Source organism: Notamacropus eugenii, chromosome 3 (genome assembly GCF_028372415.1).
Source record: "Notamacropus eugenii isolate mMacEug1 chromosome 3, mMacEug1.pri_v2, whole genome shotgun sequence".
In the NCBI taxonomy this organism is placed as follows: domain Eukaryota; kingdom Metazoa; phylum Chordata; class Mammalia; order Diprotodontia; family Macropodidae; genus Notamacropus; species Notamacropus eugenii.
In genome coordinates, this window is record NC_092874.1 from 49,557,559 (window position 1) to 49,579,077 (window position 21,519).

Sequence of the window (21,519 nt, forward strand, 5' to 3'; positions counted from 1 at the left end):
AGAAAGGGACAAATCCAAGCAATTCTGTGTAGCTACAATCCATAGTACTATGCACTTAATTGAATATGAGCTGTGAAGATGAGTGAAGTATTAAGAATGATACCATGCTTAAAAAACTAGCTGGCTGGAAAAGAGAATTTATGAAATTAAGCAATGATTATATGTAAAAAGCCCAGAAATCACTGGAAATCATTGACATAAATGCTAGAGAATGAAGCAATGATCAGGAGAAGTCTTGATATTTAAATATAGCTAAGGAAGGCATATCAGGACCAAAGTGCCACATTTGGAATTGCCATACAGACATTTTGCTAGTGTTATGTGAAAAATACACATACACTGGTGATTATAAAGCTAAATGAAACCACAGTCCTTGTATTCCACAAGGTAAGACCCCAGTAAAGGGAGATACCACCAACAGAAAGAACTATAATAGTAGTATAAGTAGAATGTGATTTGTGCCAGATGAAGAAAGTGGAAGAATTGTTATATAATATTAGAGAAGCCGAGAGAGAAGCCTGCACAGAGAAGATTGAGTTTGACCTGATCTTAGAAGAACTGGAAGTATTCCAATAGGTAGATACAGAAAGAGAGTATATTCCAAGTCAAGTCAAATCAATAAGCATTAATTATATGCTTACTAGATGCCTGTCACAGGTGGAGTGAACACCCTGAACAAGGAGAAAGGCACATCTGGTGAACCATTAGTAGCTTGCTAGAGCAAAGCCAGTGTAGAGGTCCAGTGGGGCGAGGTCACGTAGGGTCTTAAACGCCACATTGTAGAACTTGAACTTTATTGGGTAGTCAGTAGGGAGCCATTGAAAGTTTTTAAGCAGAGAAGCTGAAGTCATTAGGAAAAAAAGGAACAGAAACAAACATGAAGAACCTACTACGTGTCCAACATTTAAGAAGGTCTTTACAGAGATTTTTCTGCCAGCAGTACGTGGGGCTATTCAAGTCAGGAAACTATGTAGGTAGCTTTGGGGATTAATTTGCTTAACACATATTTATGAAGTGCGTACATGACTAATCAGCCCAACAATAATACTATGTGCCAGGCACTGACTGTTCCAAGTATTTTACTATCAAAGGAGATTATATTTGTAAAGTGCTTAGCATACATAGTGCCTGGCACTGGCACATAGCAGGTACTATAAATGTTCATAGTATAGTGGTTATATCACATCTTGAACTATTCTCAGTTAACTAGTATTGATTTAATGAGTTTACTGTATAAAATTAATAAATGCAGAAGAGATACATCACTTAACAAGATCAACATTTTTGATAGGTAAACTACGTAAGGAATAGTCTAACTCAACAAGTGGCTCATAGTCCATAAACCATGATGTCATCAGTTCTTATCAGGCATAGTTCTCCTTATCCATGACTCTACAACTTGAGTCTTGAGCTGGAGTCAGGAAAAAGTTCATCCCTGTCTCCAAATTTCCATTGAAACCAGAATTTTGAGGTTGGATTGCCAAGCCAGAATATGATAGTTGTCCCAGATTTGGCTTGGAGTTTTGCTGTATTAGGTGGCTTCTAGTTCCGCCGTACTGGCAAGGCATCAGGCATCTGTGAATACACTTTTTCTCCATCCTTTTCCGATGAATCACCTCTGGTTTACCAGCAAGATCTAGGTCAGTAGTAGATTTTGTCATTAGTAGTCATGCAGAATACAGATCTTCTTCATGGTTATGCTTATTGACCCCCTTCCTAACTGAATAATAGATGTGTATGCACATTGTTGATCTTTTAAGAAACTTCAGAATAAAAGTTTATCAATTTTAAACCTGTTATATACAAATCACATTATTTAAGGCAATTAGTATACTATAAAATGAAAGGAGAATGCTTTACTATCAAACCTAGATGACAGAGTTCTGAAGCTATGTGCTAAGTTGCCATCAATTAAAGATTCTCTCTCTTATTTTCAGAAGGAACAAAAAGATTCAAGTAAAAAGGAATTAGAGGAAAAAGATTCAGTCATGGAAGAGTTAAAAATAAAACTAGTAGAAGAAGAAGAAAACTCAGTTGAGCTGAAGGATAAACTCATTGCTACTGATAAATTACTGGGGGATTTCAAAGAACAGATTGTAGAAAAGGACAAAGAAATAAGTAATATAAGACTAGAATTAGCGAATTCTGAACAAAAAGAAAGACAGCGTTCTGGTGAAATAAAACAATTAATGGGCACTGTTGAAGAACTTCAGAAGAAAAGTCGTAAGGAAAGTCAACTTGAAACTGAGACGGTACAAAGAATGGAAATACAGACTCAGCAGAAATTGGAGAAACTCCGAGTAGAGCTAGATGAAATGTATGGGCAGCAGATTGTGCAGATGAAACAAGAGTTAATAAAACAGCATCTGTTTGAACTCGATGAACTTAATGCACAACATAAAGGAGAACTGGAAAATGCTTTAAAAACATGTCCAGGTATTCCAGTAAATGAAAATCAAATACAGTTAATGAATATGGCAATTACTGAATTGAATCTAAAACTTCAAGATGCTATTTCTCAAAAGGAAAAAATAAGCAAGGAGTTAGAAATAATTTCAAGAGCAAAATCTATTTTGCAGAGTCAACTTGAAGACCTTTTTGAAGAATTAAGCTTTTCTAGGGAGCAGGTTCAAAGAGCTCGACAGACAATAGCTGAACAAGAAGATGAACTTAACGAAGCACACAAATTGCTTAGCGGTGTGGCAGATTTGAAAGCCCAGATCGTGTCTGCGTCTGAATTCAGGAAGGACTTAGAGTTAAAGCATGAGGCCGAAGTCAGCAATTACAAGATAAAGCTTGAAATGCTAGAGAAAGAAAAGAACGCTGTTTTCGATAGAATGGCTGACTCTCGGGAAGCTGAATTAGAAAGACTGCGAACTCAGCTGCTATTCAGCCACGAAGAGGAACTAACTAGACTCCGGGAAGGCTTAGAAATTGAGCATGAAATGAACATAGAAAAACTGAAAGATAACTTAAGTGTTCACGATAAACAACAGATAGAGGAATTACAGAAGGAAATGAGTCATGAGATGGAAAGCATCCAATTTGAAAAAGACAATTTAATAACGAAGCAGAATCAATTATTTTTAGAAATTTCAAAGCTGAAAGATTTCCAGCAGTCTCTTGTAAATTCAAAATCAGAAGAAATGACTCTTCAGATTAAGGAGCTTCAGAAAGAGATTGAAGTACTCAGACAGGAAGAAAAGGAAAAGGGCACACTGGAACAAGAAGTGCAAGAGTTACAACTGAAAACAGAATTTTTGGAGAGGCAAATAAAGGAGAAAGAAGATGACCTTCAAGAAAAATTTACACAACTTGAAACTGAACATACCATTCTTAAAAATGAAAAGAAAACTCTAGAAGACATGTTGAAAATATATTCTCCCATTAGCAAAGAAGAAGGTTTTATTTTCATAGATTCAGTTAAGCCCAAATCTGAAGAATGTGAGTGGCAAAAAAAAATTGATATACTCCTAGAAGAAAATGAAAAACTCACAAAACAGTGCACACAGCTAAACGAAGAGATTGAGAGGCAAAGGAATACATACTCATTTGCTGAAAAAAACTTTGAGACAAATTACCAGGAGTTAAGAGAAGAATATGCTTATCTTCTAAAGGTAAGATCTGATTTAGAGGACAGTAAAAGCAAACAGGAAGTAGAATATGAAATGAAGCTAAAGGCTCTTACTGATGAGCTTTATCATTTACAGAAAAGTAAGCCAGTTCTTTTAGTGAAAACTAAAAGTGCAGATTCTGAAAGCTGTAAAGATGACAAGTCTTTCACAGCAGAAATTTCTGAAATGGGTGAAGTTGTTGAGAAAGATACTACAGAACTTATGGAGAAACTTGAGGTGACCCAGCGAGAGAAATTAGAACTATCAGAGAGACTGTCAGATCTTTCTGAACAGTTCAAGCAGAAACATAGTGAAATTAATCACTTAAGTGAGGAAGTGAAATCTAAAGCAAGAGAAAGAACAAGTTTTAAAAAGATGCAAAGAGCTAGAAATCATAGTTGGCCATAGTCGAGCAGAACACATGGATGAGTTAAAACTTAAGCCATGCAACAGAGGGAAATAAAGATTCTGCAGCTCCTGTATTTAAAATAAATAAAGACTTTGATGAAGGGGCAAAGATCATAGAGATGAATATTAGAAAAGAAAGCGAGCAAGAATTGGTGAAGCCTGAGAAGAATTCTCTTTTGGCTCCCATGGACTCTGTGACTGACCAGTTGGCTAATGAGTCGTTAGCATCATCTTTAGCTATTGCACAGAGTGGAAATGACCAGCTTCGGCAGGAACTCAGTCCTCTGAAATCTGAACAGGTTTGTTTACTGATTCATGTGTGATTAAGCTAGAAGAGGGAAAAACCTCAATTAGAAAATATTTTTGTTCTTTACAAAAATATAAATGAACATTCTGAAAAGAAGAATAAAATTAACCTTTTTCAAGTTATTCTCATTAGGGCTTGTAACTTATTTTTCAGGTAGATTTTAAATAGACAAATTAAATTATCCTAATTTTCTGTAATTGTTATATTGGATCCAAAAAACATTAAAAACTAACTAATGAAAACAGTTTATATGTTCAGATAAAGCCAGAGGAAACATTTGACAGTTTATATTTTGCCAACTGTAATACTGTGAACATTAATCTAATTAATGAAAATTATTATAGAATGATATGGAAGTTACAAGTAGGATGATACATATTACTGCCTAACCAGGATCGATTTTTTTTTTAAAAAAAGCATTTCTAGGTAATAAGGTCACCTTATGGTGATCTAATTATGAATCTAGAAATCAAGAAATTGATACCTGTGAGCTACTTAAATCTATAGAATATTTGATTATTTTAGAGATAGTGATGGTTTCAACTCACATAAATTTGTAGAGTGAAAGATTCTTAGGAGACAATACTTGTGTTCGAAGACCAACTGCTTAGATGGTCAGTTTTCTGACCATTGTAGAAGTAGCTCCCATCTCCTTACTATGGTTTAAGGAATGGATTGTTTTGGTTTTTTTTTTTTTTGTTAAGTAACTTAAAGGTGATCACTGGTACAGAATGTATTAGAGCAAATTCTTTCACTTTGCCTCATCAGTTTCCTTTTGACAGCGTGGCTTACTCTACGGGCTGAGACCAAGGCCAAACCATAGACATTCAGAGATATTTCTTGCTACTTACGGCTCTCAGCGTACTAGAAGTTGATTTCTTTATCTAGTTGTATTATTATTTTGGACTGATGGATTTTCTGCTCCTATTCCTACCTCAATTCTGCAATCTGTTTCTCCTATTAATTACCAGTATAACCTTGGGAAAGACATTTCATCCTTCTGTCCTCAGTTCCCTTATCTGTAACATAAAGGGGATAGCCTTTATGACCTTTGTGGTTTTCTAGATTTCTAAATCTAGCATGGTAGGTTCACAGGATGAGGAAATAACCAGTTTTGAATTTAACAAATATTTAGTACACGCAGTGCTCAAAACACTGTTCTGGGCACTGGAAGGGCACTGCCGTTCGAAGTACAATTACAGGCAGAACGAGAAGCTTTAGATAGAAAGGAGAAAGAGGTTTAAAAATTCTTAATTTTAAAAATTGATATTGTAATTATTTTATTATTTTAAAAACATCAGTTGAACTTAAGAGATTTTGTCTAAAATACTTCAGCATGTTAACTAAAAAATTTTAATTTGCCTTCTTAAAGATACATCACTGTGCAGCAATAGGTTTTGCTTAGAAATTGTGATTTTTTTTAATAAGTAGTATTTGTCTTTTCTGTGAACTTACTTTAACAGTATCTTTACTATGTGAATATCCCTACTCCTCACCCCTTCCTAAACTATCTCATGATTGAACTTCCACAATTTATTTATGTAATAAAAATACAGTAATTTTCTAATTTTTTTTCAGTATGTATTCAGTATATTTTTTTCTTTCTGAGAGAGAAAGACCACTTGGGATAAAGAAACATGATTTTTAAAAATTCAAAATTGATGTTTATTCTGATAGTCCCAAGTGAATTAGAAATAATTTATAAGAAAACCAGTCAGAAAGAGATGCTAAGAAAATATTATCAGAAACACTAAAACTCAAAACAATCTGAGAGGCTGACTTAAGGTTCTTGAAAAAAAAAGTTGTTTGGCAGTGGGTTCTTTTTTTTTTTTTTTTTTGAAGTTGTATTAGAAGAAAGAGGCAGATAAAAGAAGAGGACCAGTGCTCAGGGTGACTTGAGATCATAAGAGAAAACAGAACTTTTCAACTTGAGTTTTCTTCTGTTTTCTCTGCCAAGAGGAATGACCCCTCAGGAAAGGCCAGAATGTTGATTAATAGGGAGCTGAAACACAAAATAAATGAGGCAGTGCTAAGAAAGCACTCAGCCACCCTTAAGAGTTCATGCTGAGGCTGTTGGAAAGGAGTGAGGGTTAGGTGGATCACCTTCTCCCTGGTGAAAATGTGGAGGGAAGGACGGTGCAGACCTCTCTGATGTACTCACGCTGTCCATCCAAGGAGCCTCCTTTCAGGAAACCCAATTCCAAGCTGCAAGCCACTTCATGCTGGGGCAGGGATAGAGAAGGAGTGGTAAACAGATCTCTGGCTGTCCTTACTAATGATAAAACAGAAAAAACTTTGTGTGGCAGAAAGAGAGCTAGATATGAAGCAAAATGATATGAAGCAAAAATACACTTCCAGCTCTTCCACTTACCTCTATAACTTTGGGCAAATCATTTCACTTCGATGAGCCCGTTAGTTCATTTGCAAAATGAGGAAGTTGAATTAGATGATCTTTGAAGGCCCTTCTAGCCTTCAGTTTCTCACCTTTCGACCTCATTTTAGGGGTTTTAGCTATATCCTCTGGTGGCCTGTATTTTGAGCATTAAAGGACTGCTCTACTAATAATTTCTTCATTCTAAAGTAGAAATCAAAATCATAGTAACAGAGCAATAAAAATTTACACCTCTTCTTTTGTGTTAGAAGTTAAAATCCGAATTATGTTTATTTTTCCTTCGTAATCTTAATAGTTTTCTAAAATATGTAGTTCTATTTTTGTACAGTGCTTAAAATGTTTCATCTCATTAAAATTTTAAAACGTGCAATCATATTCTTATCCCTTATCACAGAAAGAACTATATTTCAACTCTAAATTGAGTTAAGCAAATATTTATTGAGTTCCTATTATTTGCAAAGTAATTGTGCTAGAAATCACAGGGGCTATGGCAACAAAGAAGATACAGTGGCAGCACCTAACCCAGCATCTTTTTCAGTGTAGAAGTGCTTAATAAATGTTGGCTGACTTTCAGTAATGTTCTCCGAGGGGCAAATAGCATGTTGTTGGAAGCACAAGACAGTTACACTCATAACAATAATGTACTCTAAAAAGTTTTCAGTCTCATCAAGAAAGTGCCAGTGGAGGAGGGTCAGTGTCCACTGGTATCAAGGACAGCTTCAAAGAGGCTGGTGAGAAGGGCTGTTTTATTCATGGCATTTGTATCCCAAGGCCTAACAGAGAGCAGACGTTCATTGATTGTTTGACATGAAAGAATGGGCAGGATTTTGATAGGTAGGTAAAGGGGGAAAGAGAATCCTGAACAGGAAATCGTCAAGCAAAGGCATAGGAAGAGGATACTAAGTCATCTGGTCTAGATGGAGCATTGAGTGGAGAAGAAGGGAACTGTTGGGAGACAGAGCATGTCATGGAGGGTTGTGAAAACCGTGATAAGGTGCTTGGACCTCGTTCCATGATCTGGTCAGGCTTTTGAACAGATTGACTTGAGGAAGGTTCATCTGGCAACCATGGGATGTGTGGCGTAGTAGAGAGAGCACTGGGCCCTGGGGGATGAAGGACCTGGGTTTTAGTCTGTGTGACTTTCGAATCTCTTTAACTGACTGACTTAGTTTTGTTATCTGCAATAAGGTAATTGTACATGTCCTAGCCTTCTTACAGGACTATTGTGAGCACCTAATATTATACAACTCAGCCTCAGTTTCCAAATTTATAAAAATGAGGAAAGGGTAGCGCCTCTGTCACAAGGTCATGAGGTGCCTGTGCTCAATTTTATCTGCTCTGGACTTAGTAGCTTAAAAGTGCTTAGTTTGTCATACAATAGGAGAGTCTTTTTTAACTTCTTTTTAAAAATAATCTGTGCACTAGAATTGTTGCCTGAAAACTATAGTGATTTTTTTCAATTGCACAATATTAGAACCAGGAGGGATCTAGCCTCCTGGTCCAGCCCCCATATTTTATTTGTTTCTTAGCACCCAGTCATGTCTAAACTCAAGATATAATTTTGAACACTGTTCGTACATCTTTACCACAGGATCTCTTAGGAAATCAACATTGTGTCTAAAGAACTTCTTTCTTCCGTTTCTGTTTGTCATTTTGACCATGCAGATCACGAACTTAGAGGAACAATTGGAGCAATTTAGAGAGGAGCTGGAAAACAAAAATGAAGAACTTCAGCAACTGCACATGCAGCTGGAAATAGAGAAGAAGGAGCGCAGGGCGCACCTTGAGGACCTCGAGCAGGAGAAGAGGTTTCTCCAGGTGAATGCTGCAGGGAGACATCAGTTACAGCTGGGCTGTGACGTGGAAGCACAGATGCGGATCCATTACACGTTATACATGAACACTATGTCAGTGCAAAGTGCTTAAGAAGGCATTTAACCACATTTTTTTTTTTAAACCAAGTAGCCATCTATGTGAGCAGCAGTGTGGGATGGTGATGTGGTGCACTGTAGAGAGCGTTAGGTTTGGAGCTAGGATGCAAGGGTTCAGATTCTGGCTGTGACACTGAGCAGCTGCTTGACTGGGGGCCCAGAAGTCTCTGTTTCATCTTCAGTTAAATGGATATAGGATTGTTGCTAAACTCTTTGTAAACCCAGCATTATTGTTTCTTCCAAATTTTTTTCTTGTGCATTTTGACATTCTAATTTACATAATCTTTAGTTGGAACATCATTCAGAAAATGCCATTCTAACCCCAGCCATTGTGTTTTATTGTTCGTCAACAGGATGAAACGGAAAGACTCGGTTTTGCTGTACAAGAATTTGAAGATAGCTCTACAAAGGACCATCATCAGGTATTTGGGAAGTTTACCCAAATGATACAGGAGAAAAAATTAGAAATTGGTAGACAAAATGACCATATTACAGACCTTCAGAAGCAGCTTGAAGTTACAGCTGATAAGAAGGTGTAGTTATCTTACATTGACTCCTACCTGAAATAAGTTGTAGAGCTGGAATTATAAAGAGCAGAAATGTTGGACTATTGGCTACAAGGAGATAGCAAATAGATTTCAAATATTTCTTACTTTCTAGGCCTCTAGAATTCCTGATATATTTCCATTCCCTTTGGGCTTCTACGTTATTCAAACTTTACTTAATGCTTTTTACATGCTAAGTACTGTTTTATTTATCGCTATATCCCCCACCTGCCCATCTCTGATCATTGCAGCAGCATTCTAGCATTTCTTAATGTTTGGTTTTCTCATGTTTCTTCGTGGAATTCTAACACACACACACACACACACACACGTATACATACACATGTACGTATACACACAATGCTTACGTATAATGAAAATGTCTCTGTGAGAGTTATTGATGACAGCATATCATAGTGGAGACTCGGAGTCAGGAAGACTTAGATTGGAGTCTGTCCTCAGACATTTAAGAGCTTTGTGATCCTGGGTAAGTCACTTAATCTCACTGAGCCATAATTTCCTCATCTGTAAGATGAAGATAATCACAGTGTGTAAATATCACCTAATATTATTATGTTTATGTATAATAAGTATATAGATTATTAACTTTGAAGAGCAATTAGAGCTATTTGGAAAAGAGTTGTAAAATATACCTACATACCACATATAGGTATGGGCTTAGCTTTTGGTGCCATTTTCTGGATACTGTTTTTACTTCAGCAGTTAAAATTTAAAATTCCATTCAACAAACATTTTTTGAAGATATATCACATGAAATAAGAAAAGGGAAAGAAACTGAAGGAATTAGAATAGTGAGGAAACAAAACTCCCTCTTTGCTTATGATATGATGGTATACTTAGAGAGTCCTAGAGAATCAACTAAAAAGCTATTTGAAATAATTAACAACTTTAGCAAAGTTGCAGGATATAAAATAAACCCACATAAATTATCAGCATTTCTATATATTGCCAGCAAAGTCCAACAGCAAAAGAAAGAAAAGATAGAAAGATAAAGTGCATTTAAAATAACTGCCTTACAGCAATAGTGATAGATTCTTTTTCATTTACATACATACATGTAGACATACCAGCTGATATTTTTATTTACTGGGCAAGACAATAATAGCTCTTCTTTCAAATGTGTTTGTTCTGTCCAATATAGGTAGTTTCAGTTCCTGGATCAATACACTCTGACTTTTATCAAAGTAGAGAAATGTGTTCTAGTGGTAAGTCATGATAGAATTTTATTTTGTTACATTTTCCACAATAGCATATTCGAAATCTTTTTGTCTGTTATGTGAAAATTCCTTTCATTTTTATAATTTAAATAAATAAAATTTATAATGCTTTTATTCGTACTAAATAATTATTTTTATTTATTTTAGACTCTGGATTAGATTGGAGTCAAGGTATCGGTCTTCAACAAAGCCAGGAATTTGATATTGAAGACACTCCAAGGGAAGAACGTGAAAATTCCTTAACTCCAGAGATGCTAAAGGTATTAATAAATTGATATCTTTCTATCAGATTAAATCCTTTCTGTGTTAGAGACAGTGGTGTATTAGGAGGTATAAGTACTACATTATGTAAGGAGACTCATAGAATTGTGATCCCAGGAGAGAGCTTATTGCCTTTTTGATAATGATTAAAGCAGCAATAAGGATAGATTTTACAGACCCAAAAGCCATATCCTGTGCACTTATAGCCACTGTGCAGCTTCGAAAAGGCAATGTGCTGAATGAAGCAGGAGCATGCTGGTAGGAAGAGGGGTCGGCTGAGTGCTGCGCTGGCCTTCTCTTTTAGAGATCTCAGTGTATGCCACTCAGCCCCCAGCAAGCATAGCATGCCATTCCCTGCTTGATTTTCCTTAGAGAGAAACACAGATACCACTTTCTTTTTCTGTTTCATTCTTCAGTTGTCCAGTACAGGAATACAATTTCAACACTTTGGTTTTGGGGTTTGTTTTACAGGGGTTGCTGAGAGAGGTCCATGATGAGGGTGTGCAAGTGCTAGCTCTTACTGAACCACATTTCAGTGAAGGAGATGCCTGTTTTACTGAGCAAACTTCTGCATTTTGTCTGGAAGATAGAAAAATCTACCTCAACGTAATCTCATCTGATGTGGATTTAATTGCCAAAATGCAGGTGCAAAGGGAAACTGAGGTACACCAAAAATATAATGCAAGCATACGAATTTTCAGAATTTTAAAAATCTTTCCAGTGAGCCCTGTTTTCTCAAGTAAGATTTGTCCTTCATGTTGGTAAAAGTTGCTGCAAATTTCATACTTGAAAAGTGCAATTTTTGGAAGTGCTTGTTTAAATATTTGTCATTTTAAAATTATGAATATGTGATCATTTTTAGAACATATGAAAAATGCCCTGCCTTGAAAGTTGACATTATTTTATATTTTTTTAGCTTAATGAGAGTTCTCAGTCCCATGAGAATCCTCCAGATTGGCAAAGTGAATTTCTGCATGCCTTTCAGCAAATCTATCTAGAAGTTCAAAACATTCTGCTAGCCATACGTAAGACAGATTTGACAGCTCTCCCTATGAGAGATGTCCATGGATTGGTGAATCTGTTGGAGCAAAGATTACAAGATCAGGTACTGAAAGAAACTGCTGCAAAAGACATTGATTGCCATAGTACTGTTAAGAACCACTCCTGTGTGAAAGGGGAAACACACCAGAAACCCATAGTCCTAAAGTTGTTAGTATTTTGTGCTGTCTTTTTTAGTGAGAGGCTTCTTAATTAGTTTGATAGTCTTTTCAATTAAGCATTTAAACAAACATGAAGCATATGCATTATAAAGAACACTGTGCTAGGTAATGGGAGAAGTAGATTGGAATAATAATATGTATTCCCTTCCCTAAGGAGCTCACTGTTGGATACAGTTTATGGATTTTTACATCACTTTCTAAATAGGTCATTAAATGCAGAGCTGCCATGGAGTATATTCAGAGTGCAGACAGAAGAAGCTTGTTGAGCGAAATCCAACCATTACGGGCTCAAATAAATACTGAAAAAATGACCATGAAGAGAGAAGAAGAGAGTGATTCACAAAGCCAAGGTATGTTGTAGTGTCGTGTGTGCTTGCCTATATATGTAAGTATGTATTTACAGTCCTGATTTTAATCTTTTTTGTCCTTTTCTCAGTTAATGAAAATTTCCTATTACTCAAACTTTAGTATTATTCTTAGAGAGCTATCCAAAATCAAAGCCAAAGCAATTTTATTAGTATTAAAATAATGCGTATTTGCTTCAAAAAATTTACCAGTGAATAAATATTTCATTGAAAATGACACTAAAGCTACTGAGTAAAGTCAGCACCTTTCCCTGTTTTGCATCTATGCAGGATGAGATAATAAATAAGTTTCCTTCTCCACATTTCACTTGATGGCCGCACGAAAGAAGGATTCAGGGATTTAAACAGTTGTTACTTTAAACAAAGATTTCACATCTAATCTTAATCATGTGTGGTAATAGAATTTGTGCTATCATTGTACAAAATTTAAAGTATTCCTTTAAATAGATTTAGATTCCTTTCAGATCCATGAAAAATGTTTTTTAAGTAGCATATAGATAATCCAGATATATTCATTTAGATTCTGTACCCTTCATTTCTAGGGAAAAAAATAAACTGAAGATGATTTTACGTTAGATCAATGAGCACAGTCATGTTGTTATTTAAACGTATGAGTCTCTAATTTTATTGATTTCCATATACCTCAGCTAAAGTCAGTGTCTCCTCCCCGACAAAAAAGTACTTGTCAAAGACAGTAGCATAATGTCACCCAATTGCCCTCCCTGCACTTGGTGCACGGTGTCATCTTGAAAGTGGGATCTGGCGATTCCTGTAGCTATTCCTGTAGTGATTCTTGTAGCGATTCTTGTGGCAAATTGGTGAATGAAGTCAGAGAGAGTAAAGTGAAATCTGACTCAGATTATATCCACACTTGTTGAAAGTAATTTGCCAGCCCTGTCAGCCTTTTCCAGTGTAGAACAGAATCTACATTACTGTGACATGAAATTCATATGTATGTGTTGGTATTTATTGAGCCATCTATCTATCTGCCACTAAGAATGGAGATGAAAGTGAGTTCAATAATAGAACCAAATTCATGCTTTATTTTACAAGTACCTTTTATCTAAACATAAATTTAATTGACCATTGCTTTATTGTTGCAGAATTTATTTTTGAAGTTTTTATTGGTATTCATTAAAATACTGTTTATGCATGACATGTTATTGCTTATATACGTGTATGTATATATACATATACACACGCACACACATATATATATATCACAAGTCAAATTTTGTTCCTCAAAATGTAGACAAATACATATGAGTTTTATATAGCATTAGTAGCCAAAAAGCTAGTGTTGCTTCTGTGTCCTAACACCATTTTTATTAAGGTATTTCATTCTAAATTAGGTAGGGATTTTAAAAATTCATTTTCTTTTCAACTTTGATGTCATGCTACAAATTTTTGTGTGTTTTGTGTTTTTGTTTTTAAAGAAAGTATCGTGAACAAAAGCACAGATTTGGATTTAACTTCTACAGAATCATAGTAAAGTTCACAGAAATTGTCTACAAAATGGCGCTGCACTGAAAAAAGAAATAGTCGACTAAAACTGAAAATTGTAGCATTAGTTAAATGGATAATCCATGCAAGTACTTTGCGTAGATGGCAACTTATTTATGGAGTACAAGGTTAAGGATTGTGAGCATAAGTTAATCAAATTTGTAGGTGAATGGAAAAAAATAAAGATTCTTTTATTCACATTATTATTTTAAACTTTAAAAGATGATTTCTATTTGAAATGTTGTATGTTTAATAAATTGACTTGTGTTCATTTTGAGTATCCTGTCATAAATTTGTTCTATAGCCATATAATCTTCATGGTGTTTCAGTATAACATGGGGAACTTTCTTAATGTTGAGCGGTAGATTTCACCCAGTAATCCCAGATCATTGTTATTTCACATGTGTCTAATAAAATATTGAAGTGGTACAAAATTTAAAGTGTAAATAATAGTATAAAGCTAATGAAATAGAAGAGACCAGACCTGTAAATTAAGTAATGCTGTGACACAGTTATTCCTAAAAGCAATTAAGCAGTTGTCTCACAGATATTAGTGTGTTCTTTTCTAGAACTTTTAGAACACAACATGCAGCAGAAGCAGGCTCAGATCCTGGAGATGCAGGTGGAGCTGAGCGCACTGAAGGAAAAAGCAGCCGAACTACAGGAAGAGCTCAGTTCTGAGAGAGTGAGGGCTGCTCACCTCCAGGATGAGCGGACACAGGCCAGGCTGGAGCTCGAAACGACGCTCAAAGCCCAACACAAACACCTGAAGGAGTTAGAAGCTTTCAGGTGTGCTGGGCTTCCTTCTGTCAGTTTTCTGTTTGATTGGGCATCTGTGCTCCCATCCTTTCCACTTACACTGATATGCACCCAGAATGACCTCACTAATAATCAGTATGGATGTCTGATGCTATACATACCAAATTCTCTGTCTTCCTAGAGCTTGTTTGACAATAGCGTGATGCACGAAATCTTGGGGACTTCCTAAATCTTGACTGTTTTTCTGTAATTACATTTGGGAAGACTTACAGTGCAGAACATTAGAGCCAATGGATACCATGTACTGAGAAAGGCAATACTTAAAAAAAAAAAAAGAAAGAAATGAAAAGATTGTATGCTGAAATAGAATGTCTGTGAACAGTTTCACCTAACATAGAGTTAGTAGTTTTTCTTAATCCTGAATCCAGGAGTCTTTTCTAGCCCCAGCTTCATACATTGGTTTGGTGTTAGGAAAGCTATTTATTTTTTATCTTTCTTTTAAAAAGTAACTGAAGGTAATGATTATGACCTATTTGGGATGAATTGATTAGTATGGGTGGGGATTAGTTTCTATATGTACATTTTTTAAAAGGTGGTATTTTATATAAAACATAGACATTTTTATAAATATCAGTGAAATTTGGATCCCTAAAGAAAAACTCATTATTTTGAAAAATTGCAGGAAAATATATAGCTATATAATGGTTATTTACCATACTCAGGAAAAAATGTGTATTTGCAACTGTAGTAAATTGCACTTTAAAGAAATGTATAAAGTTTCATTACATGTTGTATTGTCTACGTTAATAAATGATAACTTGACAGTAGTTAGCCGGTATTGCTCCTTGAATAGGTCATCTTCAACCGTAATAAGCATTTATTCAGTATCTGTTATACACCAGGCACAATTCTAGGTGCTAGAGACACACATCAAATAGTCCCTGCCCTTAAAAAGTTCGCATCCTCTCAGGAGAAACAACTTGTCTACAGATTATTCACTGTAAGATATGGACAAAGTAGATACAAAGAGGGAAGAGACCAGAGAAGGCCTCCTGCAGAAAATGGTGCCTAAACTGTGCTTGGAAGGAAGGTTGTGATTCTGCAAAGCACACATGAGGAAGAGATGCGTTCCAGACATGGGAGAGCATGAAGGGAATAATATGTGAAACAACTGAAATGAACCACAAGGTATAAATAGTCAAGAACCTTCCCTATGATTAGGTTATTAAATGGTCCGTATTTGAGCTTTGACAGTAGGCACCAAGCCAACAGGTAGCTTCTCTGGGGAGGATGCATTTTCCTTCTTGGTATAATGCCGTGACAAAATATTGTTTTTTAAAGATCATTTCTGTTTCTGTTTTAGGATGGAAGCCAAAGAAAAAACAGAAAAAGTACATTTGTTAAATGATACATTAGCCAATGAACAGAAAGAAACCAGAGAGCTTCAGTGGGCTTTGGAGAAGGAAAAAGCCAAGTTGGAACGTAGTGAAGAAAGGGAAAGAGAAGAACTTGAGGTATGCTCCTTTTCATCTTTAAATGATCCTGAACATTTTTTAAAATAAGTTTTTATTGATACAGTTTGGGGTTGGGTTTTTTTTTATATTATGATGGATTCCCCCAGAAATCCACTCCCTCTCTGTGAACCATCTCACATAGCAAATAGTATTTTCAAAGAGGAAAAATCATCATAACTGATTAATACATTGAAAAACTCTGAAAGTAAGCACAGAGTGCAACACTTGGAATCTCCCACCTCTGCAGAATGATGGAGCGGGAACCTCTTCTGTCTTATCTTCTAAAGCTTGCTTGTTCTCTATAATTTCACAACTTTCACTTCTGATTTTTTTTGTGGCCTTTCCTTTTACACTGTTTGTAGTCTTCTATATTGTTTTCTTGTCTTGGGTAAGAAGCCTTTTTGGAACATGCCATCTAAAGCTATCTTTGTAAGGCACAACAGGTTGAGCAACATACAGTATGTTGACTTATTATTTTATCTAAACTGTATACCATCAAAAAAGTAAAACATGTTAGTTTTGCATCAGAGATGTCACATAACAGAATTATCATTCTTGAATTAAGTTATATTATATATGATATGATTCCATGGGTTGAGTGGAATCTGACCCTGATTACATTGATGGTAACTGAAAATAATCAACCTTGTTTATCATGTCCAGTCGGAAAATAGAAACTGCACTGCCTTGATACGCTAAGATAGCCTTAGCATATTCATTCACATCTATCATTAAAAAGGGGTAGGAAAATTATCCTAGTAATAGAGAATTCTAGTATACAGATTTAGAAGTGTTATGAGAGACCATCAGTCCCTAGCAGTGGAAAAACAGATCCAAGTGGTGGTTTCGACAGTCAGGACCTCGTGGAGTCCAGGTATATCTTTTGTCAGTGTTTGGTCATTCAGTAACATTGTAAATTGTGTTTTCTGATGGAGTGTGATGAGCCTGAACCTTTCTCTTGCTTTTTTCAAGAGGAGGGGTTCCAGATATGTAATTTCATTAGTGTAGGGAGTTTCCATTGAGGAATTTTTTCTGATTGGAGGCCTAGGTCACCCAGCCTTCACTGTTCTCCAGGCTCCTCCCCAGCGCTTCCTCTAACTGTCCTCCACTCGGCCCCCTCTTTTCAACCTCCACCATGGGTTATCTTTCCCCATTACAATACAAGATTCCCTTTTTTTTCTGCTTGTGTTTGTCTTCCCAGTGCTTACCATAGTGCCTGGCAGTAGTGAGCACTTAAGTAAGTATTGGTTGACTTGATTTGACTATAGGCAATATGTGGTAGAATTATGTGGTAGAAGCAAGCCTGGAACCCAAAGGAAGCTAGGCTAGCACTCTTTCTTCTTTCTTAACATGCATACACTGTATAAACAAATACTTTTACCACACATAAGGAAAAAAATGAAGCTCCTAAGTAGAGTATCTTGTAGATCCTAGTGAAAATTGTTTTTTAATTAAAAAAAAAAGGAAAATAAACTATTAATTTATACAGTGATATTTTAATCAAAGCCGAGAATTGAAAACTCAGGCTGACAAATAGTAGAAGCCTATTGTCTTCATGGGAGCACCTGTCTAGTACATTATAGAGGGCCGAGCTCTGGACCATGGGCCCCTGGTGAGCCCGGAGACGCCCGGGGGTGAGAAGCCGCCTTCAGGTGCTGGGAACGCCCCTTCCGGAGCTGAGCTCTGCCTCCAGGGTGGCACATGGGAGAAGCTATGGCAGGGTATATAAGGGGGAACACGGGAAGGTTGGGAGGATTTGGGGTAAGCAATAAAGTGCAGTAAGCAGCTCCTCGAGTGCACTGTTTGGTCGTTCCCCTCCCCCGCAGGAGGGGGCTGGAACCGTTGGACGACCGGTAAAGCAGTTGGAGCAGTTGGAGAGGTAAGCTCCAGGCGACAGCTCAGGGCAGGCCCTGAGCAGTACATGATGGAAAAGCTCCCAAGATTTGGAGAGTCACTTCCAATGATTGTGAGGTGAATGTAAATAGTGAAGAGTAATGTAAATAGCGAAGAGTAGAACCAGTTTAAATAAAGCTTGATAAGGGATCTAGCTAAGCAAAGTAACCCCAAGGATTTTTAAGGATAAAAAAGAGCATGGACAACCACAAGAAGAAAAATGGAAAAAATCTGCAAAGATTTTTAGAACAAAACATGCTTTCTGCATCAGGGAAGGTAGAGACACAGCACTTGAGTTCTGATGCCTTAATCCTAGAAGTGCTTGTCAAAGAGGTAGAAACGAGACTAAAAAGAACAAAGGCAGGAACAGCAACTGGACTGGACCAAGAACTTAGAGAAGAGATTCATGCAAGAGACAACACAACTCCCAGCTGAGAAGGCATTTAAAGGCAGGGAGAGATACCAGAAATTTGGGCAGGGATCATAAACTAAAAGCAAAATTTCACAGTAGATTGTATATTTACCATCTGACTTGAAGAGAAATTCCCTAGGATGGTGAAGTTTTCAGATCGTCCTCTTTGCAGATGACCTTTTTATGCTGGCTGCATCAAGAAGTGGAACATGGCAGAGCCTCCTGGAGGAGATCCACAAGCATTCAAGAGTTTGGCCTAAGTATCCACATAGGAAAGATCAAGTGGATGAAAAATGTCTGTGACCAGATTATTACATGCCATTAAATGAACAGCCTAAAGAATTCTCTTACTGTCTCTTAGCCCATCTGTATCTATCTACATAGGTTGATCAAGATAGATCAGTAGAGAGTTGGATGAATAGATCAACAGATCGGCCAGTTGATCTCCTGGGCAGGCAGTACAAATGAATATCTGGTTAGGCCCAGAATTAAGCAGAAGGAGTTCAGGTGCCCTGGAGTGCCTTCAGGAAATTTACAGAGCTCCATTTAATAATTCCAAATTCCTGGAAACAAAAGCTCATCTTTTAATACTAATGTTCTACCACTATTGTAGGACGTGAGTCATATAAAAATATAAAAGTTAGTATAACAGAGGGCAAGGAAAAGATGCATGTTGGGTATGAGACAAGCTCCAAAAAAAACATAACAAATAAGAACTGGAATAAAGGCTCTCATTAGGAAAATTTATGATCAGGAAAGAAGATAGATTGGTCTGATGATGAGAGTGAGAAATGACCAGTAGAAGACCTGAGCATTCTCCTTGTAGTCTCACAATGTCAAAAAAGAGAAAGAAAGTTCCCAGCTCACTTCACTGGGGTAAACTCATGAAAGGTATGAATAAGAGTTAGACAAGATGGACATTTATGGATGTGCCAAGATCTGAATGAATCAATAGGTGGAATATCCAAATTAATGAGATCACAAAAGTATTTGGTTATGGTGGATTTATTTGATGACATAAAAATAATTATCAGAAACATACAATGATTAACCACAACTATGTGATAATGATACATTATTGGAGTATGACTTTAAAGGAGAGTGAAAATGCAGAAGAGTCAAATGGTCAAGAATATGAATGGACATTTTGCAAAAGAGGAAACAGATTGTAAACAGACATTGAAAGATTGAAAAATCTCACTATTAAGAAAAGGAAATTGGCACATTTCTGGGACATAAGGAAAAGAGCCCTAGATCTGCAGGCAGAGACATGGATGGGTAGTGCACCAGGCTTGGAGACATAAAGATTTGAGTTCAGATTCAGCCTCAGACACTGTGTGACCCTGGGCAAGTCACTTAACCTCTATTTGCCTCAGTTGAAATAAAGACTGGGGCCATTAAACTGTACATGGAGATCCCTGTGGGCCATGGATTGACTTCAAAAACCACATATTTAGAGTATCTATGACTTATCTTTATTTTATTTCATATCAAACTTTTATTTGTTTTGTTCACTATTTCCCAATTACATTTTAATCTGGTTCAAGCCCCACTGGGGAGTGTTGTGGGAAACAAGCAACTGGCGGCTTGTGTTTGTGGTGACGTCTTGTGTAGTGGAGAGAAAGTCAGCCTCAGAGTCACAGGGGCCAAGGTCCTCGTCCTGTCTTGGAGACCTACAAGCTATGTGATCCAGGAGAAGTTACACTCACTGCTCAAAGCAATTCTCTTTGACTTTACATCAGAGAAAAGGTGTTGCCCTGTGCTGGTACAAAGCTTCCTCAAGAGTTCCCTATTCATATAAAATCCAGATATTTATTCTGCAATATACTTTAATACATGTAATTTTCTCTTCCTCTAGAATATAAACTCTTTGTAAGAAGGGATAGTTTCATTCCTTTTATTTGTATACCTACTGCCTGGCACATAAGTGTTTAATAAATAATTGTTGATTAATTATGTTGGTGATGAGTCTCTCTGTCCTTAGCTGATTAGACAGCAGACTCAGTCCATCTCAGGGACCATGCCTGAGGAATCTTTCCAGTTCAGAAGATTTTTGTCAGAGCTCATGTTCCCCTAGAATAGTGACTTAGAGAATTCAGGATCCATATTGGGGACATTACGTGAAGGCTCTCTGTAGCCAGAGTACAACACTGTAACTCACCCAATATAGGAAGGCCTGCATATGCTAAACGGATCTTTTGTGGAGGTTCTACAGAAGAATAGAAATGAGTATCTCACAGGATGAGAAGGTGCAGACAGGTTGCAATCTGCACTTATGGAGAGAATGTCCCCATCAGTAAGATTATGGATCCAAGAAGTATTAAAGCACAGTATAGAGTACACACTACATACCTCTGCCTCTGCCTTCCCTCCCCCCAAGCTACTGCCATCAAGAGTTAAGCTATGCCAGAGTCCAGCAAAATAAATCTAATCTCTTAATGGTCAGATTCCTTAATCCTCAATTAGTCTCTTTTTCTTCTTCCTCCTTCTGTCATCTGATCTTTTCTTAAATTACAAAGTACAGTACAATATATCTATTAGGGCCAGGGTGTGTTATGTCACCTACACAATCTGAGAAGGCAATTTAACAGATACAATAGGGAAGAAGATGATCTGAGTATATTATCACCAGATAAGTTAAACTCAGGTACACCTACCACTTGAGAATCCCGATATCACCATACAACACATCCTCAAACTCAGGGGGTGGAAGGGTTTGGAATTAGATGGGGAGAAAGAGGAAATTTGAGATTGGGGGATGAGAGGGATATGTCCTGTTTAAGTCTTCTCAGTTTAAAGAATCTAGTTGGACTAAAAAGGGGGGTGGAGAAATGAGCGGCAAAATAAGGAGAATGGGATAATCAATAAATAGTGGGTCAATATGTATTATACAATACATATTTATTAAGTACCTACTATGTGCTCGGCACTGTGATAAGTTCTGTAAATATAAAGAAAGGCAAAAAAAAACCAGTCCTTGACCAACAGGAGCTCACAGTCTAGGTGGGGAAAACAACAAATAAAAAGAAGCTAAGTTGGGTGGGGGGAGGGAGAGGTCTCATCAAGGGTGCATAGTTAAGTCCAGGAGTATAGCAGGATCCGGAAATGATGGGATAGACTCCTTATACCACCTCCTTAAATGGAAGTTGTGGAAAGA

General features: G+C 36.8%; 1 protein-coding gene and 1 long non-coding RNA gene across 5 annotated transcripts in view; both read left to right on the top strand.

Annotated features, from left to right (window-relative positions):
- Positions 1 to 20,315, top strand: part of LOC140531014 (A-kinase anchor protein 9-like) — a 65,935-nt gene extending 45,620 nt beyond the window's left edge. The window contains exons 9-18 of the mRNA XM_072650215.1: positions 1,938 to 3,617; positions 8,387 to 8,539; positions 9,006 to 9,074; positions 10,360 to 10,423; positions 10,583 to 10,695; positions 11,168 to 11,359; positions 11,613 to 11,801; positions 12,122 to 12,266; positions 14,354 to 14,573; positions 15,907 to 20,315. Of these exons, the coding sequence (XP_072506316.1) occupies positions 1,938 to 3,617; positions 8,387 to 8,539; positions 9,006 to 9,074; positions 10,360 to 10,423; positions 10,583 to 10,695; positions 11,168 to 11,359; positions 11,613 to 11,801; positions 12,122 to 12,266; positions 14,354 to 14,573; positions 15,907 to 16,105 (3,024 nt within the window). The 3' untranslated portion in view covers positions 16,106 to 20,315. The remainder of the gene's footprint in view (positions 1 to 1,937; positions 3,618 to 8,386; positions 8,540 to 9,005; positions 9,075 to 10,359; positions 10,424 to 10,582; positions 10,696 to 11,167; positions 11,360 to 11,612; positions 11,802 to 12,121; positions 12,267 to 14,353; positions 14,574 to 15,906) is intronic.
- The window catches only part of LOC140530919 (uncharacterized), a 949,813-nt gene that overhangs the window by 61,025 nt on the left and 867,269 nt on the right, over positions 1 to 21,519 (top strand). The window lies entirely within an intron of this gene.